Raw genomic sequence first — 26101 nt, forward strand, 5'->3', positions numbered from 1 at the left:
ACCCCGGAACACCACAGCCCAGGTTCACCAGGTGTCCCTCGCCTCGTCCGCTCAAGAAGAATACCCGAACCTGCACACCGTTCCCTCCTGCTACCACCACCTGCGGGAGGTTTTCAGCAAAACCAAGGCCATGACTCTTCCTCCCCATCGACCGTATGACTGCCCGATTGACCTGATCCCCGGATCAACCATCCCCAAGGGGAGACTGTACTCGGTCTCAGGACCCGAACGCCAAGCCATGAACAATTATATTGACGACTCCTTGAAGGCCGGCCTCATCCGACCGTCTTCCTCACCTGCAGGCGCAGGTTTTTTCTTCGTGAGTAAAAAGGATGGATCCCTACGCCCATGCATTGATTACAGTCCCCTGAATGACATCACTGTTAAGAACCGGTACCCCTTGCCATTGATGTCCTCTGTGTTTGACCAGCTGCAACAAGCTAGAATCTTCACGAAGCTCGATCTCCGCAACGCCTATCACCTCATCCGGATCCGCGAGGGAGATGAATGGAAGACTGGTTTTAACACTCCCCGGGGACATTACGAGTACCTGGTCATGCCTTTCGGCCTCACGAACGCTCCCGCAGTCTTCCAGGCCATGATTAACGAAGTACTCAAAGATTTCATCGACCACTTTGTGTATGTCTACCTGGATGATATCCTAATCTACTCTCCTGACCAAGCAAGCCATCGAAGCCACGTGGACCGAGTCTTGCAACGCCTGCTGGATCACCAGCTTTACGTGAAGGCAGAAAAGAGCCTGTTCCACGTCAACTCCATCTCCTTCTTGGGATTCGTCGTGTCACCCGGAAAAGTGGAGATGGAAGCGGACAAGGTCAGCGCCGTGCGGGATTGGCCCACGCCGGACTCACGAAAGAAGGTACAACAATTCCTCGGATTCGCCAACTTCTACCGGCGATTTATCAGAAACTTCAGCACCATTGCTGCCCCCCTGCACGCCTTGACCTCCCCGCAAGTTCGATTTAGGTGGAACACGGAAGCTGAAGGGGCATTCAAGGACTTAAAAGCTCGCTTCACTAATGCCCCTATCCTCAGAGTCCCTGACCCCAAGCGCCAGTTCGTGGTGGAGGTGGACTCCTCGAGTATTGGTATTGGGGCAGTCCTGTCCCAGCGTTGTCAAGAGGACGGCAAGACACATCCCTGCGCTTTCCTCTCACGAAAATTATCAAAAGCGGAACGCAACTACTCGGTCGGTGATCGGGAGCTCCTAGCTGTGAAGGTGGCTCTCGAAGAATGGAGACACTGGCTGGAAGGCGCCGAACTCCCCTTCGTGATTTGGACCGACCACCGAAATCTGGAATACTTACGCCAGGCCAAAAGACTCAACCCTCGACAGGCCAGATGGTCTTTGTTTTTTAACCGCTTCGTTTTTTCTCTGACCTACAGACCCGGCAGTAAGAACATCAAGGCTGACGCTTTATCAAGAATTCACGAGTCCGAACCACTGGAAGCCGAGCCTGAGACCATTCTGCCCCGGGACTGCATAGTCGGGGCCATGAGGTGGCAAATTGAGGACGACGTCAAAGAGGCACTACGGAACGTCACTCCCCCCACGTCATGCCCACCACGCCGACTCTTTGTGCCTGAGGAACTGAGGGCCCAGGTAATACACTGGGCCCATACTTCACGATTATTTTGCCACCCTGGAGTTCGCAGGACCATGTATGCTGTTGCCCGGAGATTCTGGTGGCCGGCAATGGAGGCCACGATAAAGGAATACGTCGCTGCCTGTCCGACTTGTGCCCGCAATAAAACTTCAAATCAGTCCCGGATGGGCCTTCTCCAACCGTTACCGATCCCATCCAGACCATGGGCAGAAATATCATTGGACTTTGTGACTGGACTGCCCCCATCCCATGGTAAAACCACAATCCTCACAGTTGTTGACAGATTCTCCAAAATGTTTCGCTTCATTCCACTATCCAAGCTCCCATCCGCCAAAACTACCGCAGACATCATGATCCACCACATATTCCGGTTTTATGGATTCCCGCTACACATCGTCTCCGACCGTGGACCACAGTTCATCTCCCGTTTCTGGACGCAATTCTGCAAAGCCCTAGGAGCCAAGGCCAACCTGACGTCAGGGTACCACCCGGAGGCCAATGGACAGGCGGAGAGATTAAACCAGCAACTCGAAACGGGCCTCCGATGCCTCGTCTCCCAGAACCCGACTACCTGGAGCACTTACCTGGTTTGGGTTGAGCTCGCACATAACTCTTTACCCACTTCTGCCACAGGTCTCACCCCGTTCAAGTGTGTCCATGGCTACGATCCCCCATTCTTCGCCGAACTGGAAGAGGAGGCAACGGTCCCCTCGGTCAAAGCCATGATCCGTCGGTGCCACAAGGTCTGGTCGGCGGCCCGGACGGCACTTCAACGCCAGGGAGACCGGGTAAAGAGGGCCGCCGACCGGAAGAGGAGACCGGCTCCAGAATACCGCCCAGGCCAGCGAGTTTGGCTGTCTGCCAAACACCTCAGGCTCAAGGTACCATGTCCAAAGTTGGCCCCGCGGTTTGTGGGGCCTTTTCCCGTAACCAAGTCCATAGGGCCTGCCGCCGTTCGACTCCGTCTGCCACGATCCCTCAGAGTCCATCCTACATTCCACGTCAGCCAAGTCAAGCCTGTCCACGAAAGCCCACTGGTGCCCTCCGAACCCAACCCGCCCCCCCCAGAGATGATTGAAGGCGGCCCCGTTTACAAGGTCAGAAAACTTTTGGATGTTCGTAATCGGGGCCGCGGGAGGCAATACCTTGTCGACTGGGAGGGGTACGGCCCGGAGGAAAGACAATGGGTCCCCTCCCGGTTCATCGTTGATCCCTCCCTCATTGACGACTTTTACGCTGAGCACCCTGACATTCCTGGGCCGTCAAGAGCCGGCCGTTGAGGGGGGGGTACTGTCACGCCGCCACCGGTGTGACGGCCATGCTTTTGTTTTGTTATCCATGTTTCCTGTGTTACTTTGAAAAGCCTAACTCTCATCTCACCCCAGGTCACTTGCCCTTCCTGCCGCTCCATAATTACCGGTCCCCGCCCTTGATTATCACCACCTGCCACCAATCACCTACAGCAATAAAAGCCACCTGCATTCTCCCCTCAGTGCCGAAGTGTCACCGTCAGTGCATGGAAGCGTCCACAGTCCTTATGTCCTCGTTCATGTTGCCTAGCGTTGTTGCCTTGTTTTTGTGCCTTTTCCTCCCTTTTGGAGCGCCTTTAGTTACCCCTTTTGCCTTGTGCCCTTTTTCCTCCCTAGCGGAGCGCTTTCTGTTGTCCCCAGTACCTTTTGCCTGTTTTTTCCTCCCTAGTGGAGCGCTTTTTGTTCTCCACTTTTTCCCCTCCCTGTTCTCCTCTCGGTTTGAGAGGAGACCACTGTTGGCCGGAAATAAACCTGCTGCCTTGGTGGCCTACCTTACGCCTGCGTCTGAGTCCTACTTGACCCCGCCTTGTCATTGTTTACATTTTCCTCAAACGCTTTGAGGTCTGAAGTAGAAGAATCTGAGTGAGAAAATCAGACTACGCACCTTCTTCAAATGCAGCAAAAGTTAAATTTATTTATTCATTTTATTTAATTATTATTATTTTTTTTTACTTTGTGCATTTGCAGTGCCTTGATTTTAGTTAGGTACAGTCATAGTCCCTAAATCCTTAATAATAATAATAATAATAATAGTAAAAAAGAATTTCTGTGTGTCAGTTTTCAGCCAAGTGTTTCTCATTTTCGCTTTTCTGGTTCAGCCATCCATCCATTATCTGTCGCTTATCCTGGGTCCGGTCAGCATCTGTAGCAGTGAAGCCCAGACAACCCTCTCCCCAACCCAGCTCCTCCGGCGAGAACCCAAGGCGTTCCCAGGCCAGCCAAGAGACATAGTCTCTGCAGCGGGTCTTGGGGCCTCCCGCCAGTGAGTCATGCCCAGAACACCTCTCCAAGGAGGCGTCCATCCGAACCAGATGCCGGCGCCACCCCAACTGGCTCCTCTCAACGTGGAGGACAAGCGCATCTCCTCTGAGCCCCTCCCTGATAACTGAGCTTCCCTATCTCTGAAGGCCGAGATACACCAATCCAATGTCGGCCAAATGTGACCGACGCCTACCGCCTGTGGCGTCGGCCCAGATGTCGGTACGTCGCATAGAAAAATGATGTAAATACACACCGCTCCGACCCTGACTATTACGCACCTTCAGCGCATGCGCGAGAAGTAATTCCCCTCCATACCATTGGCGGCGGTAGCCATTATTCCTCAGATGAGTGCTATTCTTAAAGGCAACTGAAAACCTCTTTACGGGGGCGGGATATAAAAACGTAAACAATGCACACCGGTTACTTTTTCTCACACAATGTCCTCACACATGAAGGAAACCCTCTGGCTTTTTGCACAGTATCGTATATAAAAGTAAATCCTACCTGCTATAACCAAGTCACGTCATGTCATGCCATAGTTTGGCTCTCATACCTTTGTCGGCAAACCTTTTAACGGTAATATCATACAATTCCGGTCACTCTTGAACCAAAGAGACAAAGTCATCTTCCCTATCTTTTGTCCAGAAAGACACTGTACGTTCAAATGCAGAGGGTACAGCAGGGTGACGATGTGCAAAATGAGCAAAATAAAAATATGGTCCAGGCTTTCCATCAGTACTGTTTATCCGCATTCGTCACTTCCCCTTCTTGCCCGTACGCTAATTCGCTAGCTAAGAGCCTATCACAGTGATCAAATGCACCGACGCCGATTCAATTCATGTTGAATTTGCTGTAAACCTTCCCGGACGTATTCCAACTCGATTCAACTTTACGACAGTAATTAACACATGGCTCATCTGAACCCCTTATGATGAATAAAATAAAATAGAAATACGTTTCTTTTGCCCGCACGCGGGTTATTGGGTTCCCCACTGGAGCCAGGCCTGAAGGTGGTGCTCAAAGCTGAGTGTCTGGTGGTCATGCCTGTACCCATGGGGCCCGGCCAGGCACAGCCCGAAAAGGCAACGTGGGTTGCCCTTCCCATAGGCTCACCATGTGTGGGAGGGGCCAAAGGAGTTGGGTGCGCAGAAAACTGGGTGGTGGCCAAAGGAGGAGACCTTGGCAAACCAATTCCATGTCCCAAAAGCTAGCTTTTGGGACATGGAATGTCACCTCTGCTGGTGGGGAAGGAGCCCGAGCTGGTGTGTGAGGCTGAGAAGTTCTGATTAGACATAGACACTCAACTCCACACAGAGACTATCAAGAGGGGTTTGACTCTACCACTCTGGAGTTGCCCTTGGTCAGAGGGACAAAGCAGGCGTGGGCATGCTTATGCCCCCGACTTGGCGCCTGTACATTGGGGTTCACCCCGGTAGAGGAGAGGGTAGCCGCAGGCAAGAATGGCTGCACAGTGTACACATTAGCTGTCATGGCATCTCGACAAATAGGTTCCATGAGCAATTATCATGCTACATGCAGACTGAACACGTATATAGTCCATGCAGTTTGCGCAGTCATGCACAGTTGTGTGGCGAGTGGCGCATTTGGAGCGCCTGAAGCGACAATTCTGCCCGTTTCGTCGGCGTCGACGAAAGTGAATTTTTGGCACTGTCAATCGGCGTCGAGAATGTACAGTACTGAGGCTACTATGTCACATGCATGCAGTGAAAACACCCCAGAAAACACAAACACACACTAGGTCATGAAATAAAAACAAAGTGGGACAATATATCATTATGGTTTTTGGGACTGAGAGAAGTATACAGCTGCTCTTTACCGGCCGGGTACTTGATTTAAAAAAAATAAATAAATAAAAAATGGAGGGGGTGGGCATGTGAATGGGGAGACAATAAAAACATTGGCGACAATATCACAATGGTCTGTTGGACTGAGAGCTATACAACACAGCCAACTTCCTTTACTGGCTGGGACCTCGATTTAAAAAAAAGGAGTATAATTTAAAGGGGAACGAAGAAGTTGGTATACGTTTTTTTTGATGAGTGAAATAGCTTGTTTACAGCTACTGAGCTGTCAACCAAGATAGCATTTTGCAGCCAACACAACCACAGGTCACCAGATTAATTAGAAATCTTAAAACATTTGTTTATTTCTTTTGGAGGAGAAGGAGGAGCCCCTCCCCTTCTCTGCTCGAAGCAATGCCGGTGTGGAGTCACATCAAACTCACGCGCGAAGCGGCATGTTGCAGTATTTCACGTTCGGACTGAACTTAGCATCAGCTTGTTTTAATCCATCCATCCATCCATCCATCCATCCATCCATCCATCCATTTTCTTAACCGCTTGCTCTTCACAAGGGTCGTGGGGGTGCTGGAGCCTATCCTAGCTGGCAGCAGGCAGGGTACACAATGAACTGGTTGCCAGCCAATCGCAGGGCACACAGAGATGAACAACCATCCACACACACAAGCACACCTAGGGACAATCCGGAGTATGGGTAGACGGCGTCTCTCAGAAGTCCCACGCAGGCACGGGGAGAACATGCAAACTCCACCCAGGAAGGCGGAAGCCTGGACTCAAACCCAAGTCCTCAGGACTGGGAGGCGGACGTGCTAACCACTCACCCACCGTCCTGCCCGGAAGAAATAGTACTTCGTCTTCATTTATTTTGTAAAATGCCTTTGCCCATTGATAAAGAAAAGCATTAAACTCAAGCGAAAATCAGCGGGCTCGGTACAAGATGTATTCTCGAGGGTTTGTGAACTCACAAATCCCGCAAGAATTCAGCTTTGTAGCGCAAGGTTAATGTTGTATACAAATACGCCGAAATCTCAAATATTCACTGAAATCTGTAAGAAGTATCTGTTTTGACTGTACAGTATATTATGTCACAACCCCAAATAATGCAGTCACAAAATAAAGAGGTGCCCACTTTTCCTTTTACCACATTATTTACATGTTGTGATGTGTTGGAATTTTAATTTTGAAGATGTGCAACACATGAATACTTTTTGTATGTGTGTGTTCCAATTGTCATTTGCTTCCATTAAAAAGTCCTAGTAAATCGTTTATTTTGCTCTTTTTGTTTCAGTTTCCAATTTGGTCTATAAAGGTCATTCTGCTACTATGAATTGCATCTTTGGCATGATGTAAAGGCATTGTTGCATTACACAGTCACCTTTTTCTGTATGTTCAGGTTGTAAGGAGTGTTGTGAGCGATGTGTGGGTAGTCTGCCGTGGGCATCCCTCATTGCCACCATCCTCCTCTACATGGGCGTGGCCTTGTTCTGTGGATGTGGCCATGAGGCTTTGAGTGGCACCGTCACCATACTCCAGAACTACTTTGAGGTCATCCAAGCCCCTGGAGAAACACTGGATGTGTTCACCATGTGAGTGACTATAGTAACCCCAACCATATTTACTTTTGTGTTCAGGATTAGCAATAAATAACTTGTGTTTAAATGAATAACATAGTAAAGTGTGGTCTGTTCCAACAATGCACAATGTACGATTTTCCTAGTCAGTTTGAATTTAATGTAATTTTTCACCTTGGGGTGAATACAGTATGTTAATGAAGGCAATGGCGTATATTCATGTGATAAAATGATGAGATATTTTAAAACAGATAGTTTTAAGTTAGATGAACTGGTCCTAATACTCCTTTGTATGATGCTACAATAAACCATTTGGCTTAATGTAAATATTTAGTAATTTAGTAATTTAGTAATGACATGGGGTATTACAGAGTTACAGAGAAACATTCTGCACCTCTAAAGCTCTAATTCTGGTATTACCCCTGCAAAAAAAAAAAAAAAAAAAAAAAAAAAAGGTTAGATGGATAAAGGAAAAAATCAGTCCATTTTTTTTAAGCTTACAATTTCTGTTCAATGAATTATGTGGATGTCCAACTAAATTCCAAATAAATAAATACAAAGTGGTTGTCCTAAAATCACAATTAGCCCACACTGCTGTAAAGTAATTCTTTCACTGTAACACTGCCAAATGCTAAATAAAAACCAATGTTTGCTAAAAACCGTAGCTGATTAACTCTTGTGTTAATGTGTAACTGTTAATGAAACCATTCATTTATGATAAGCTCCACCTTTGCTTTGTCTGTGCCTTTCACATTTACGTATACAGTACTACATGGGAAAGACAAGCCCTCCACGATGCACTGAACACACACATTTTAGAACATTTCCAAATGTTCTCACAACATAAACATTTCAGGGAGATTAACTTGTTTATTTTTAATGGCATCTACTCTTGTTTAAAAACAAAATCCACCACCACTACTTATAGAATGACTTGATGAAATGATTTATAAATCAGAGATGTAAAGGAACATTAGGAATGAAAGAGTGATGTTTATTTCCTCTGCAGCATTGATATCCTGAAGTACATCATCTACGGCCTTGCAGCTGGATTCTTTGTCTTTGGAGTGCTGTTGCTGGTGGAGGCTTTTTTCACCACTGGAGCAATTAGGGATCTGTATGGAGAGTTCAAGATCACTGCTTGTGGACGCTGCCTGACTGCATTTGTAAGAAATCTTCCATTCGGCTGAAGAGACATGACACTTTGACAGGACTTTTTTTAATTTATTTTTTCCAACTCATGCCCCCTTAGAATGGGATCGTTTACTTCTTGCTATTCAACTGGAACAAGACCCCATTTTTCCAAATTATAAATTCATTTTTGATTTTGAATTTTACATCAAATAAATAGCATGAGAGGCATGACAGGATATTTTAAGCTTGGGAAAAAAGAAAATTCATTTTTTATCATGAATTTTACATTAAACTAGACTAAGTACAATTTCTGTAGAAATTGCGTGGGAATGCTGAAAGCTGAACGCTAATAGCTGAATGCTAAGATTTGAATGCATGTGCAATGCATATGAAATAAATTGAGAGATAAATTATGAAATTATAACCTCCTGGTTACTGGACAATGCCTTTTACCACCAAGCAATATCAGACACTTGGTAATGATGATAAGTTATATGTATAGAAGTGGGCGTGGAAAGTGATACTTAGAAAAAGTTCAATGTCTGTCCCATTGAAAATGAATGGTGAAAAGTTGATATTAACTCATTCACTGCCAGTCATTATAGAAAATTTTTACATTTCCAATACTCACGTGATATTCCATTCAATAATTATATATAAACCGAATCTACCAAATAACAGAATAGACTCCCTACTTTTTGTCCCGTCCCGTTCTTTTATAATTGACAGCAGAAAAATGTAGGTTTGCCAAAATACAGCCATTTCTCCCATGGACTCTGAAACTGTGTTTATTTCCTATAAAATGGGGCAATGATGTCATCTACCGGTGGTTGGGCATCAGTAAAGTTGTTTCCAAGTTTGATATTTACAGTGGAGCATGCTCAGATTCGCCCCCATTTAGCACCGCTCTAAAAAAATACAATTGACAAGTATACTTGTCAAAGGCAGTGAATGAGTTTTAAAAGTTAAATTGTGCAAATACTGCAAGATATGTGGAATCAGACGAAATATACCCTGGGAGGTGAGAATTTTTGAAGCTAATTGAAATTTGAACAGTGTAAATTGGAAGTATTATGTGGGAGTTGTTACGCAGCAAAAAAGTCTGGAAAATAAAAATCACAATAACATATGTGGGAATGCTTCAGCATTCCCACAATAATAAATAGCATGGGAGGCACGACAGGATATTTTAAGCCTGGAAGAAAAAAGAAAGTATAAAAACCTTTATTTATTGATGCTCCTGCAGAAGTTGTTTTCGTTGGGGAAGCCAACAGGGCTCTGGATGAGATAAACATCAAGCATAGTTGCTATGGGCTCTTTGCACAAACCCACTACTTCCTAAATTCAACACCAGTCCTTCATTTCCTGTCTTTCATGAGTGGACAAGCTGATTAATCCAGGTGTGCCTGATCTCAGTAACTACAACAACATTGGCCAGACACACCTGGATTAATCAGTTTGTCCACTCATGAAAGACAAGGAAACAAAAACGTGGTATTCAGTTCAGGAAGTAGTCGAGCTGTGCAAAGAGCCCATTGACTTTGACTCAGGATTTGTCTTTGTCCACATCCGGATAAGACGGTTGCCTTCACATTTGCATTCCTTTACCAGGAGATGGTGCTTTTCACTCCATAGAGACTACACACACTCAAACACACACACTGACAGCTCTCTAGCCTGTTTGAGAAAACCATTGGACAAAACAAAATGCAATGGCAAAAGGTGTTCTCCAACGGATTTGGTTTGACATTATTTATCAATTTATTATAGAAAAAAGTCAGATATAAAAATATCCCCTCTCTCTCTCTCTCTCTCTCTCTCTCTCTCTCTCATATATGATGAGACTCCATCCACCAATTTTCGAAACTGCTTATTCCTCACAAGGGTCGCGGGGGCGCTGGAGCCTATCCCAGCTGTCATCGGGCAGTAGGCGGAATACAGCTTCAACTGGTTTCCAGCCAATCACAGGGCAATGATGAGACTCATAACACAAAATATATATTGTAATTATAGAAGTCTAAGCGGGCAAGGAGTTGTGATCATCTCCACATACGACACTTCTTGGAACATTCACACAAGGTCAAGTTGCAAGAGTCACACGATAGGGTCAGAGAGGGCTCAGGCTGATTTTTTTTTTCATACTGGGATGTTGACAAATACTGTATGACATCCAATGCCCCCCCCCCCCCCTCCATTTTATAAAAAAATAAATACATAAATAAATAAATAAATAAAATAAAAAAAACGTATACAGTGTAATTCACTATATTTTAGTTGCTGATTGCCTTCTGTCTGTTCAGCTGATGTTCCTGGCCTACCTGTTTTTCCTGGTGTGGCTGGGAGTGACAGCATTCACCAGCCTGCCGGTCTTCATGTACTTCAATGTTTGGTCCATGTGCAAGAACACCAGCCTGGTTGAGGGAGCCAACCTCTGCCTGGACCTCCGCCAGTTTGGTATGTAACTTGAGCTATTGCTGCTGCTTAAAGCAATGAAAAACACCCATGTCTCGAATGTTAGTTCCATATCAGCTAAAAAAATGTCCCTAAACCTTGCTATAAATTTTATATATTTTATATTTTATACTATATAACACGTTATATAGTATATAACATGTGTTCCTGACAATAGTCAAACTTGCCCATCACTCAACTTCCAAAATCTGTCATAGTTATATAGATTGGAATTCAAGCAAGTTGTTTTGAAAAAAAACATACAGTACCTCTTATTTTGAACCACATATTATGTGATGTCGCGTGAGTTGTTAGAATATATCACCAGATTTCAACATGTCAGAATATATCACCAGAATTCAACTTATTAATGTCAAAAAAGAGGTCTGAAAAATTTTCCACGGCACACTTGTTGAATGCTATAAATGTAAAAAGCTTTCATCAGGGGGTTGGTAACAAACAACGGTGTGCAGAAATAATTATAACGCCATTGATATCATGGGCCCTATTTTCATGCCCAGTGCAAGTCTAACTGTATGCATGTGTCGAGTTTTCTTCTTTTTTTTAATATTTTACATCACTAGCACAGATATGCTGTTGTGGGATGGAATGCAGCCGACTCCCGGCCAATCAAAGTGACTTCCTTCATTCCTATTAAAATCAATGGTTGAAGTGCATACAGTTCTATTGCGGAAGCAGAAATTGACTCGCTGGAGTGGGTGAATCCGATTGTGTGCAAAGTGCATTTCTACAAGTAAGCTGCAAGATACCCCCCTTGCGGATGATGCAGTCAGCAGTGCATGCGACATGGGCAATTGGAGACCACTTGGCAGCCATGACCATGCGCCCCGTGTGATCCCAGGCCCCACATCACTCCTCCCATAGTAACAGGCACTCAGGGGGCGCTAATAAAATATTTAGAAATATATATATATATATTTTTTTTCCCAGACCAATACCAGTACATGTACTCGGGTTTTGAGTTGTCACCAATACCATACCAATAGTACTTTTGATACATAAATTTTCCACACAACAAAAAACATTGACCACTCATTTTAAAGAAAGACATATATATCCCAATAGCGTTGTTTCTTAAAATTGCATGAAATTAATGGCAATGATCTATTCTTCTAGTTAGTACGGTAATTCTAGTTCCTGATCGTAAAATGGCCACAAGACTCACAAGTGCCAATACCTTGAAATAAGGCCTGGTATTAGCCCGATACCGATACGTGGCATCGGTACTTGTACATCCGTAATATTTAAGAATGAAATACAATGACATTCCTGCAACTCAAACTCAAGAAAGCATTGCACCACGTGCGTTACAAGTTAGACCTGGTATTACCAAGTCTACAATCTATTCTACTTTTTGTTCCCAAATTGCCAAGATGCACTGGGGTCGCAGCAGCCCCCGAGCGAGGCCAGCGCGTCTACTAAATTCATGAACCGCTCCAATCAGGAAGTCCAAATATGGGCGTAGTTTACAAGCCCCTTAAATAAAGCTCTTCACGCGTTTCAGAAACATTCATGGTTTAATAACTAGCATGTTTTTCATTATATTTGAATGGATGACGTGGGTCCATATTTTACAAATTGTTCTACGACTTAATTATGCTTAAAATGACCTGTTTGATTAAGAACAAGTAACAAAGTAGGGCCGAATTTGATCATGTCACAAATCTTATATATAAGTGGTGTGATTTTTTTTTGTAACATATGATATCATATCAGCCATTTTGGTGCCCGAAGCATAAATGTTTTGTGGTGCCCCCCCCCCCAACACTCCGTCCGCACACCCCATCACCCCTCCCCTGGTAGAAATGAACAATACCTGAGTATTTGTCAGTTTTGCTTTATTAAACAAAATAACTTGTAAGTAGGGCTGGGTTTGAAATATCGATATATCGCTATCATATCGATACACCTTTTCATATCCCAATATCGATACATAAAACCATGTATCAATATATCGACCCCCCCTATTTTTGTCAATTTATTTACACAGCCGGTGCTGTGGTTGTAATTTATTTAAATTATTATTTATTGTTTTTATAAGGCCATGTTAAATGAAACAGATTAATGTAACTGCAATGGATTCAATTCCTAATGTAAATATTCATATTCTTAATAATGCATTAAATTAGAGCAAGAAGTTTCTACTCTTTGCAGCATTGGTACTTTTGACTGTCTAAAATATGTGCTGCATGAATTCCTCAACTGAATCGAAAATCGTTGTGAATCATGAATTGAATCGGGCCCTTGTGAATCGAATTAAATCGATTCTGGAAATCTGAATCGATACCCAGCCCTACTTCTAAGTGTCAATATTGAAGTTTTAAAAATGTTCACAAAAATAAGTGATAAATAATAAGTCTTTATAAAACTAACAATGACACCAAATACTCAAATAAATAAAGCTAAATGAATTAAAATAAAACTCAATGCCACTACTATTAACAAATAAACATCTGGAAATAAACAAAGTGCAAGCAAGTTAGTAGAGGCCCTACAGAGGCACATGTCTACATTTCTGGGCTTCAGGTCATCATATGACAGCTTTTGTGCAATTTCCGCATTCATGTTAGGGTATGAAATGCTCATTGAACATATTGAAGCATTGATCCTGTATTCAGAAATACAAGACAATATTCAGGGATTCTACAATGAAATATGGTTTTGAACCAACCATGGTACAAACATTTTCTAAATTGTTTAGGATTATGGTATTGTGCAGGCCTATATTTAAAACACAGGTACATGAAAATTTTAATAATCTACCTTTTTAGAGAAGGACTGATAGGGCACTATGTAAAAATTCTGGACATAATGTTAAAACTATGAATATGAAATGAGGAAATCTACTTAGCCTTAAGATGATGATTATTATTATTTTCAAATTACACTTTCACCAGTACATGCCGCTCTTGGCCGTTCCATATGAAACAATATTGTCTCGTCACATTCCATTAAACATACCGTATAATGAACGTGCTGGTCACAACCATTCCACTGCGGCGGTTTGGAGTGTTTTTGTTTTTGTTTTGCTAACTGTGGTCATGTAAACGTAGCTGCTACAAAATAAACAAATTGTCATTGTCATACCTGCAAGTGACGCGCGAGCATCATCTCATTGTTTTTTCTTTTCCGCCCCCAATTCTTGATGCCTTTTTGATGACATGTCCAGATATCCAAGAATAAACTTCTGCCAAATTTGCGATTGAAGCATAAAGTATAAGTATTTTGCCGACTCTACCCACTTCTGATCTTGATCCGGTTTCTGTTTATCAGGGGCTGTGACCATATCTGAGGAGAGGAAGGTTTGTACGGGATCTGAAAAATTCTTCAAGATGTGTGAATCTAATGAGGTAAGAAGAGCTACATTATTTGATCAATAAGATAAGAAAAATAAAACAAGCATGAAAAGAGTATACACGAACAATTTTAAGATATATTGTGACTCTTGCAGCTGGACTTGACCTTCCATCTGTTTGTGTGTGCTTTGGCTGGGGCAGGAGCTGCTGTGATCGCAATGGTGAGAAAACAACTAATTGCTTAAGAGTCTTTTAAGAAAACAATATTTTATCGAGAATCACCATCTGACAAGCAACTCTAGTGAGGATAAGCGAGACAGAAAATTGATGCATATTTATTCATCCATTATCTGAACCGCTTATGCATTTTTGTTTCAAAATATAATTCTTCAGTTAGGTACACTGCAGATTTTATTGTGCGGATGACTAAATCATGCTTCCTTTTGAATCCAGCATTTGTGGCGTTGCTTGGCAAGATGTCTGCAGAGTGAGTCACTAAGTGTGCAGATATCTCAATTGATGGTGTGATTCAATTCGTTCAGCGGTCCATCTCTGTGCTGATACACTCAGGAGGCACCTACCAACTAACATCACTGTTGTTAATCATATTACCACTTACTCATTGTCAGCCATCATGTAAAAAGCTAAACTTTATCACACACAGCTCATTCTATTTCTGCACCTGCTTAGCGTTCCTCAGATTCATAGGGGGTTGGCATTCGTCCCAGAAAACACTCCACCCACTCACATGCTGATTTCTGAGGAACGAATTTCAGTGTTTAAAAAATACCAGCTCTATGTTGGACATCTAATCTGAAGAAATAAACAACCTCTATACACAGTCCTTCCATGTTAAATCTTGTGCAAAGCACAGGGTGTATCATTGTCACAATTTATGATTTCATAATAAGAAGAAATTGTGCATGTTGTAAAATAGAAAGAGCATCATGCTGATGTAGTGCTACGTCTGCTTAAATGTGTCTCTGAATGGTTGTCTGTCAGGGGTCTCTAAGTTCAGTCCTCGAGAGCCCCAATCCAGCCTGTTTTCCATGTCTCCGTCCTTCAGCACAGCTGAATCTAATGATCAGCTAATCAGCAAGCTTTGCAGAAGCCTGATAACGATCCCGATCATGAATCAGGTGTGTTAGTGGAGAGAAACATGGAAAACAGGCTGGATAGGGGCTCTCGAGGACTGAACTTGGAGACCCCTGGTCTACAGTATATTCCGATTGACTGGTGGCAAGTTCACAGTGTACCAGGACTCCTTGCCCAAAGTTTCCTGCTATAGGATCCATCTTACATGCGACTCTGAAAACATGCTTTTCGATTCCGGGTCTCATTTTGAAATGCATTCTTGGGCCATTCACGGGCCTTCTTTGTCCTCAACGTATGATCTTTCTGAAGGTCAAGAAAGATCTTATACGTTTCATCAATAAGTTGTTGCAGCGCTTGATCTTTTTTTTTGCCAAACCAATCCTGATGTTTCACCTTTTGGGGAGCAAATTTTTCCGTGCAAGTGTTGATGATCGATGTTTTGAGCTCATCCCTGTGCTTGGGTGCCAAGGTAGGGGACACGATTTGCAAGCGGTACTGTTGGAAGTTATTTCTCACTGTTGTGTTACTGCGGGGCGGCGTGGTGGATGACTGGTTAGCACGTCCGCCTTCCAGTTCTGAGGACTCGGGTTCGAGTCCAGGCTCCGGCCTTCCTGGGTGGAGTTTGCATGTTTTCCGTGTGCCTGCGTGGGTCTTCTCCGGGTACTCCGGTCTCCTCCCACGTTCCAAAGATGATTGGCTGGCGACCAGTCCAGGGTGTACACCCCCTACTGCCCAAAGCTGTCGGAGATAGGCTCCAGCACCCCCTTGTGAGGAATAAGTGGTTACTGAGTTTGGAAAGTGTTTCATGGTTTTCATCCAAAATCGTTTTGTTCTGATGACAAACTGATCATGATTTAGTCCAAAAGGTGCCAGTGTTTTGAGTGAAGATGTTGCCAACTTTCCACGAGACTTCAAAATCATTTTTCTACCGAAAGATGGTGTTCGTAATGACACGGTGGTGTTTGGCACACTTGAGGAAGATGGTGCCACTTGAGTTGCACTTGCAGACTCCGTATTTTTCAATGCAACCATCCTGCTTCATCCAAGGATTTGACGGCTGAATCATGCACCTGCCACTTCAGTTGCAGGTCAGAGCTCTTGTCAGAATCTTGCTCCCATCACTCTCAGCAGATCATCAAAAGACTTTGAATGTGCAGTGCAAAACAAAACCAGACCTTCAGGATCGATATATGATACGCCACTTGTACGCCTGTGTATGACTTTTATTTATGTGGAGATCTTGTTGCACCCTGAAAAATCCATCTTGACAGTTCAGACGACTAGGACTTAAGGACTGTTGCAGCCTTCTTCTGTCTGGTCCACCACTGAGGTCTTATTTAATGGGAGAGGGTCAGCCTGTGGCCATCCTTTTAAGATGTTTATTTATTAATAATTTAGTTCTAAACCCAATATCTCAGAGTTGAGAGTTATGTTGGCAACTGTCTGGCAATTTTTTGTGACCTTGAATGAATCATGAAAAGAAATCAAAATTCGCTATCTTCGCAAATGTTCACAAACATTTGCCCATTGGTGGGATACGGTCTTAAGAGGTGCCCATCCATCCCCAAGAGGTAAAGCTCAAGGCGGAGCCGCTTTAGCCAACTGGTTAGCCAACCATGATCTGGGAAGGGTGGGTTTACATCAGGGGTGTCCATACTACGGACCGGGGGCCATTTGCGGCCCGCCGTCCATTTTTTAGTGGCCCGTGATATGCTAAAAATGGCATTTGACTCAGTTCAAATAAAATAAAAACAAAAATGTTTAGAGATGGTCAAAGTAAGAAGGGAAGGTCTCGAAAAACACAGGTGCTATTAAAGGTTATTTTAGTTCACTAAAACTAACGAAAAAGCTAAAATTCAAAAAACAATTTCGTTAACGAAATAAAACAAAAACGAAGATGCTTTTAAAAAAAAGAAAACTAACTGAAACTACATTTTAGGTTTACAAAACTAACTAAAATAAAACTATAATATAGCAAAAATGTCCTTCGTTTAGTCTTTGGTAATTAATTTAATGCATGAGCCTTTGGGGATGATTTTAAATGTGACTTTTAGTAGATTTATTTTGATATAAACTGGAATAATTAAGTCGCGCCCATGATGTTTTTTAAATGTTGCGCACGAGTAATACACATAAAAAACAAACAAACCTAAAACTAATATTGAAACTAACTAAACTAAAATTAAGCATTTATTAAAGAACTAAAACTAATTAAAAAAAACTAACAGAACCACCCTGAAAAATAAATAAAACTAACCAAATAAAAAAAAAAAACTCAAAGCAAAATAAAAAATAAAATGAAAAATTCCAAAACTATAATAACCCGACTTCCATATTACAAATAAATTGGTTTATATACTGTAGCATTTTTCTAAATATGCAAAAGCACAAATAAATTATTTGTCCAATTTTTAGGACTAAACACAATTTCTCTTCATAACATTATGTGGCCCTTGCGTCCTTCTGATTTTCTGTATGTGGATCTCAAATGAAAAAGTTTGGACACCCCTGGTTTACATGCTTACCCATTTTTACCCCATTGAAGTGGTTGGCCCGGGCCCACTTGTAATTGTTCAGGAGTTGCTTCGGAGAGTAATAAAGCTTTACTTGTAGCAGATCCAAATTGTTCAAAGGCCTCAAGTAGAAGATTATGATGCTAAATAAACTGAAGTTATCACAGGTAAAGCTTTGTCACCAAGCAATGTATTTTGTGCAGTCGCATGATTTTGTACAAAAACTGGGCAGATGTATGATAACTGGGACATAATCTATACAAATATACAGTGAGTACATATGAAAACCGATGTTCCACCGTGATCTCAGCAATGAATGTACAATAATTGGTGCCCCCTTCCTGCTTTCCTCTCATCCCTGTAGGTCCATTTTCTGATGGCATTAGCTGCTAACTGGGGATACCTGAAGGATGCCAGTCGGATGCAGAAATATGAAGATATCAAGTCGAAGGAGGAGCAGGAGCTGCATGACATCCACTCTACACGCTCCAAAGAACGCCTCAATGCCTACACATAAACACATGTGATGGGAAACAATGCATGCACTTGCCAAACAGACACACAAAACAATTCATTCGTTCGTACACACAAACTTGCAGCACATAGTCATGCATACAAGCATTGCAGAACATCAGTAATATATATATATATATATATATATATATATATATATATATATATATATATATATATATATATATATATATATATATATATATATATCTGTGGTAGGCAGCAAATATGATGAAGAAAAAAAAAAAACTGATATTCTCCGTGTGCTTCCAGTTGATCTTGTGCCTTGGTGATCTATGCTAATGTGATAAAATGATCAGTCACAATAAGTGAAAGCTAATAGTAAGGATAAGGGATATGACGTCAGCAATACCAATGGAGACATTATAGATTATCTTAAAATGTAGTAGTTTGTAATCAGAACTTCATTAAGATGAGAAACCCCCAGAACTTCAGTCGCATATAGTAGCCTAAACACAAAATAATTAAATCAAATTGGCTATTTAATTGTTATGAATTTGTGACTGTGCATAACCGTAATCAGTCTTAAATTGAATAAAGATATACATAAATCAAACCTACATATAACAACTCAAACTAACATCCCAAAGACTGAATACCTTTTCTTTACAGGCCCTAGTACTAGACCTCCGGTTAAAAGTTATCCAGTACAAATGTGTATTGCTAAACAATTTAATTGGACCACCTGTAATAAAAGTGAGAAGACATCCAGTATCATTAAGATCTTAAAGTGTTGACTCTTCCGATTTCAGTGAGCTGTCTGAGGCTTGTATGAGAAGTCAAAAATTAATCAACAATAATATTCAATCACTGAAACACATATGGAACTGTGATTTGAAATTATAAAATTATACCACGTTTAATAACCCGTAGGAAGTATTGTGACCCATTTTGGGCTTTTTGATGGTTCTGACCAAGCCATTACAAAATAAGATACTGCCTACGGGCTACGGTTGTTGTTTTTTTGTTTGTTTTTGTTTTTTGTTTTTTTGTTGTTTTTGTAAATTTGAAAATACATTGATAAGTGCAGTTTAGGATTAAAAATCATACTGGTGTATTAATTTGGAAAAAGGAGAATCTAAAAAGTTGGGTGGTGGTCTAATAGAAATGTTAAGCACTGTACATAAGTAAAAAAAAGTAAGATAAGCTAATCAGAAATGTCTGCTGCTAGCATGACACACTAAAGCAACAGTCAACTGAAGACACACAGTAGACTTCATTATATGTAAGATCATCCTTTCATGAAGGGTGGGTAATATCAAGTACACCACCATCAAGACCTCAGTACCTACAATACACAGATCACGTAAATGCACACGCACACGTACACACACATGAACATAAATGTGGCTGAATGGTCAGTGTTGTGCAGGCAGTGTTGTATGGTGGTGTCATGCTGTGCTACGTCATTTACTCACATTATGGTGACTGGTATTAGTGCAAAGAAATATGTTTTACGGGGAAATGCGTACTAATGAGTGCAACTGGGTAGCTTGACTCACTTCAACCCTGACCAAATATTTTCCCAACTGTCATCCGGAGGAGCCCAGTTTCATCACTTGTTTCCTTGACATTACTCACTTGTCATTACAGTAAATACAAGCAACATGACAAATTGGTCATGTGCATAGCAAGGTGTTTTGTTTTTGATGTTGTCTTTTTTAGAAACAAAATTAACTTGAGAATGTTTAGTCATTAATTCATTATATGATTCCAAACATATATTGTCTACATCAGGGGTCTCCAAGTTGGGTCCTCGAGAGCCCCAATCCAACCTGTTTTCCATGTTTCTCTCCACTAACACACCTGATTCATGATCGTGATCGTTATGAGGCTTCTGAAAAGCTTGCTGATTAGCTGATCATTAGATTCAGCTGTGCTGAAGGATGGAGACATGGAAAACAGGCTGGATAGGGGCTCTCGAAGACCGAACTTGGAGACCCCTGGTCTACATAATGTGACAACATACACCAGTAAGTTGATGGTAGATTTGTGTTATTTATATGCTATACTGGTTGACAATTGGCACTTAAAAGCTGGCTGCTCATTTGAAACAATTGTGAAATTGGGTTTTCTTTCCCCTTTCCTTCCTGACAATGTTTGTGTAAACTTGTGATTTGTACTCCAGAAACAGCACATCTTAGCAGCACAAAGTCTTTTTGAACTGTCATGTCAATGTCTTCAAGTCTTTTAAGACGACATGTTTCTCACTTTTTTGGAATTTCTGCCACATTTTTACCAGCATCGTTCATGTGTAATTTTAACATTGGGTTACATGCAAAGGGCAAGTGTTGTTGGGGGATCGGGTGGGGGTTGATATCACGTTCACAATTTCATGTGATTCCGCACATACGACTACACAAAAAAACATACACGTGTAAACACCAGTCATTGTGAGACTTTCATTCCATGGTTTTGCTATCATGTTCAGTAGTTTATGTCTTTGTGTATCAGGCTCGAATTATACCAAAATTGCTCTTTTGTCATGAAATGAATTCAGATCCTCACTAGAACAGACAACATGCCATTGGTATCAAGATGAGATAACTGTGAATGGTTTTGTGGCTGATTAATATTAGGGATGTAACGATATCCAAACATCACGATACGATATGAAGGTCATGGTACGATAATTATCACGATATTGTGGGGGGGGTTGGCGATATTTAAAAAAGATCACAATATTGTAAAAGGTAAAAAAAAAAAAGAAGAAAAAAACAGAGCTCATACTAAGAAAAGCACAATATTGTGCTTTTGTACATAACAGCAATGCATATAAACCACCTACGATCTCTAATAACAATATTGATGCACTTACATGCTAATGCTAGCACACATTTATCGCTTCACAAGCAAATTAGGTTCCCCTTCATCTGACAATTAGCATATATTTTGAACATAGAAGACCAAAACATCCCTAATGAAAATTAAATTGCACTAATAAACTAGCCACTAGAGGGTGCTAGAACTGCACAAATATCACGATATTGCCCTTATCGTTACATCCCTAATTAATAGCGGCTTTATTGTGGCTTTCGAGATAAGGTTGACCATGTTTTTTTCCCCCATTCCTAACTGGATCTTTTCAGAGGTTAATTCTTTTACAGAAGCGTAGGACTCACATCTTTGGATGGCCTATACTAGACATGTGGTGGAGTGGCGTCGCAAGGTACACAGGAGAGGGAAACTCCTGTTAGCTTGAACGGCAATCATTTTGTTTGATCTTATACCATAGAGCACGCCACATTACCCTATTATGGATTAGCTACATAGGGCAGCTTTATTTGATTGAAATCAAAAGGTATGTTTTGTTCATATTAAGTAGTAAGAGACTGATTTGTAAATTGATTGTATGATCGTAAGCTCTGAGGGAATGTGAGTCTCTATCTGCCAGTAGAGATGGTTGAACGAGTAATAGCTGTATTGTTCAGATGAGGATGCTTGATTGATTGATTGATAGATATTGATAGATTGATGAGGAGACAACCAGCAGAGAAATACACACACAGACACACACACACACTGACACAAACTCCACAATTGCCATCACTCTGAGCCATAAATTTGCTCTTTTACTATTCACAATAACATTTCACTATTTTATTAAGAACTTTTAATCCTATTTTTGTCAAACCATAATTACAGAAGGGTGTCTAAAATGGTTCATGTTTTTTTCTACGCAGTAATATACACTGCACCTACATATATTCTGTACAAAGCTATACATATATGTGAAACAGTTGGGGTGAGGAGCCAAGAAAATGATTTCTGATAGGTAACAAAGTCAGAAGGGTGAAGTTTAGTCTCATTGTCGAGTTTCTCACCGTTAGAACTGCATTTACACACACACACAACACAGATAGTTGACAAAAATATGTATAATACATTTATAAATGTTAATATTATTTTTTTATGATTTGGTAAAATACAATTACCATTTTGGACAAACTGCAGTAAATTGGTTGCAATTTTAGACATTGCATTTGATTATGAATTGTTAATAACCACAAAGTCAGACGCAATGTGTTTCCCCAAGATTGAAGAGATTTGAAACGATCAAACAGCGTCAAGTAGGAAACAATTATGATATAATTGAATACATTGAAACTAATTTTAGTCAGTGACAGTGTGTAAATGCAGCCTGGTTGAGACACAACAGGCAAACTTCACCAGACTGTGTTCTGGTGTGTCTTGGCTGAATACAGTCAAGTATTTTTAAGGGTCTAGTTTTGCATTAACAGTATTCATTTCATATCATTTCATTGACTGACAATGGATGTCTTGTCAGTGTTTTTAACCTCAGATACAAAAAAAAAAAATGTTTTTGTGCACTTATTGACCATTGTGAGCTCTCTATCTCTTATTCTTGGTGTGTATGTGCATTGAAGTCTCCGTTGTGGGACCTGTGTATAGTCTTGCAGCATTGGTATAACATGAAGAAGTAACTGATGAAAATGAATTAATTCATAAAAGTGAAGAAAATCTTATTCTAGGTTAATAATAATTTAAAAAAATAAATAAAAAAAAGACAGTGAATCTAGTTGTTGTTTGTGGCATGGTTATGCATTCAATGGTCATAATTTTAATGATTAAACAGTACAAAAAATAATTTCCACTAGCGCTGTTCTGCTGTTTTGTTTTTTTATTTTCACTTTTTAGCTTGCAGTATTGAAGTCGTAGTTGCTAATGGTGTTGCTAAGCTAGCTAGCTTGTTTAGTTGTTTACCACCAGAGCAATATATTGTACCAGTTTAACAAAAATAATAATTAAATATGAAACCTTAACCTTAAATATCTGGCATAAAAATGCATGATAAAACTGCAAGTCTTAAGTGATATGATTAATATTGTTATTTATTGTTTTTCCAAGAGATTTGCAGCTATGATGTAATGTATTGCTCTGGCCATCCATTATGCACCAACCCACCTCAACTCACATCCTTTGACTCTTTCTATCGCATACAGTTGAGGAGTTTCTTAGTCTTGGTCCTTGAAACCTTGTTGTCGCTAAATCTGCACGTTACCTAGCAACACGCCCGAGCTGCACAGCTCTTGTAACCTAAGCAACAAGTCTACAATGGTTGCTAAAAACATGAGATCAATGGAAATCTAGATCAACGATCCAAAAGGGGACAAAATTGCTGTTGAATGTGATGAGTGGTACTCATGGTTTAAAAGGATTTAAAGAATCAATTGCAGAGTTCAAGAACTGGAAATTGTCAGCGTGAATGAAGAATACCACACAACTGGTGTTAGAAAGTGGAAGAGGATGTGAGCTGTTTGCTCCCCATTTGTTTGAATCTCCTTGTGAAAATGTTTGTATTGACATTGGCTAATCCTGTGTCCTTTTTGTCACCCTGCTATTGTCACCCCGCTTAATTGGACTCACACTACTTTTCCACAACCCTGGCTTTTGTTGTGCGTCATCATTCCGGCATGAGGCAAACTTTCAAAAACATAAAATGTGATTCACAATATCTGGGAGATTTTATTTTGATTTTGACTGTCTAGCTGGAATTTTACAAGTGTGAGTTATGCAGCTCAAATCATCAACTCTGAATTACAGGATGAACAATTTGATCCTTGTTCCTGAATTGAGCTCTTGACCATCATGAGCACCACCATTGAGCTAAAAACTGATATGGGTCTGCAACCTAAAAATGATTATCAGCTATATATACAAAAATCAAGGTTGGACATTTTGGACGCAGGGAGATTTTTTTTTTCTTCATTTCCATAGTAGACTTTTTGTACTCCACTCTAGTTGCTTAGTAGCAGGCTTTCTTTTATTCACTCCCCCATTTTTGTACATATCTGTGCCAACAGCTTGGGCAGACAGTGGCTTTTTTATTTGTAAAGACATAAACTTGCTTGCATATATAAATAAAATGAAATATTACACTTGTGTACTTGTTGATAAGAAAACCATTGCGTTTGTGTCTTAATTTTGCAAAACAAATGTGCTTCCTCATGATGTGGATGTTGACAAACAAGAATTCCTCAGATGTATAAATATTATTGCTCTACTTTACAGTTATTATCCAGGGGTACCAGGGTAAGACACAATGGATTCAACTGCCATCAGCGAATCAAATCGGGCAGCTCAGTCAGGACATGTGACTCCAGTACATATCGGTTACTAAATAGTAGGGATGTAACGATACTGGCAATATCGTGATACCGCGAAATTAAATCTCCCACAATATATCGTCGTCATAATGTCACAATATTAAAAGCAGCACATCTGTTAAAAAAAAAAAAGTCAGGTTGATTTACAGTTGTGCAGTTCTAGCACCCTCTAGTGGCTATTTTTTTTTTTTTAATGCAGTGTAATTTTCACAAGGCATGTTTCGGCCCTTATACGTTTCCACGCTAATGGTCAGATGAAGGGGAACGTAATTTGCTTGTGAACCGAGTCAATATGTGGAGGAACTCAATATGTGTGCCTTAGCAAGTAAGTATTATATTTATAATATTTTTTACATTTTCATTACTGTATTGTACAAAAGCACAATATTTTTTTCGTATAAGACACGTATATATATATATTACAATTTTGTGACTTTTTTTGTATCGCCATCCTCCCCACAAAATTGTGATAATTATTGTATCGTGGCCTTCATATTGTGAAAATATTGTATCATGATGTTTGGATATCATAACATCCCTACTAAATAGTGGAGCCTAACAAAAACAAAACAAAAAAACCTACAACTCACTTTTTTGTTCAATCAACATTTTCTGGGAAATCATCAAATTTTTATAAATATTTTCAAGTCATATTTACTGGTTCTGGCATGTGGGACATCGGTACAAGACACGTCTGTCTTGAGTGTTAACGTATAAAGCTTGGTTTATACTTCTGCTCGTTTGCTCTTGCGTTAAGTTGCGTTAGTATATATTTGTTACATTTGTGCTGTGTAGGGTTTTAATGTTGGTTTTAAAGATGAAGCACTTTACTTGAGCAGCGTTTTAATGTCGTATTTATTTATTTACAATGACAATAAAGGCATTCATTCATTATCCAAGGCTTCGCGTCATTGCGCACTTGCGCTGCAATTGTGCATCGTCAAAGATGGGAATTGACAATTAACGGAAATGCCCAGTTCTGCGGGTTATTATATTGCATGGCTGGGGCCTCATCTTACAAAAGGCTGACATGTTTTGTCGCCATCTTCCTGCTAACTTCGTGAACGTAGTTAGATCCGGTCCTCGAGGGCCAGAGAACTGCATGTTTTCTAGGCTTCTATACTCCAACACACCTGATTCAAGGATCAGGATAATTATCAGGCTCCTGCAGAGCTTGCTGATGAGCTTAAATATGAATCAGCTGTGTTGAAAATGGGAAGCCTCGAAAACCTGTAGGGCTGCGACCCTCGAGGGATTCAGTTTGACACCACTGCTCTAGTGTGTCACCGTAGTGCACGTGATTCGAAATCCATGTGCTTCGGCTGCATTGTGTTATTTAGCGACATCTAGTGGTGAACTTTTACACACTGTACCTTCAAATAAACATATTGCTCCCTCTTGTGGTTAGATCAATATGTTTATCTGAAGACGCTTATTGTGATGGGTGATGGACCCCAAAAAGTGTGGTCATGCAAAAGCCTCATTTGAATGGATGTTGATCATCAAGTAATCTACCCCAGGATAGACATTTTTTTTTTTTTAATGGGAGAAGAGCTCGAATTGGCTCTGATATAATTCTAACTCTGCAGAGCTACTGTATTTTAATTTGAAAGGAACAT

At 41.0% G+C, this 26101-nt stretch overlaps 1 protein-coding gene across 1 annotated transcript in view; it reads left to right on the forward strand.

The window, feature by feature from the left end:
• The window catches only part of gpm6ab (glycoprotein M6Ab), a 41655-nt gene extending 17377 nt beyond the window's left edge, over positions 1 to 24278 (forward strand). The window contains exons 2-7 of the mRNA XM_077523818.1: positions 7133 to 7325; positions 8320 to 8476; positions 10745 to 10898; positions 14190 to 14266; positions 14368 to 14433; positions 18185 to 24278. Coding sequence (XP_077379944.1) covers positions 7133 to 7325; positions 8320 to 8476; positions 10745 to 10898; positions 14190 to 14266; positions 14368 to 14433; positions 18185 to 18337 — 800 coding nt within the window. The 3' untranslated portion in view covers positions 18338 to 24278. The remainder of the gene's footprint in view (positions 1 to 7132; positions 7326 to 8319; positions 8477 to 10744; positions 10899 to 14189; positions 14267 to 14367; positions 14434 to 18184) is intronic.
• Positions 24279 to 26101: the final 1823 nt, after the last annotated feature.

Source organism: Festucalex cinctus, chromosome 6, assembly GCF_051991245.1.
Source record: "Festucalex cinctus isolate MCC-2025b chromosome 6, RoL_Fcin_1.0, whole genome shotgun sequence".
NCBI lineage: Eukaryota > Metazoa > Chordata > Actinopteri > Syngnathiformes > Syngnathidae > Festucalex > Festucalex cinctus.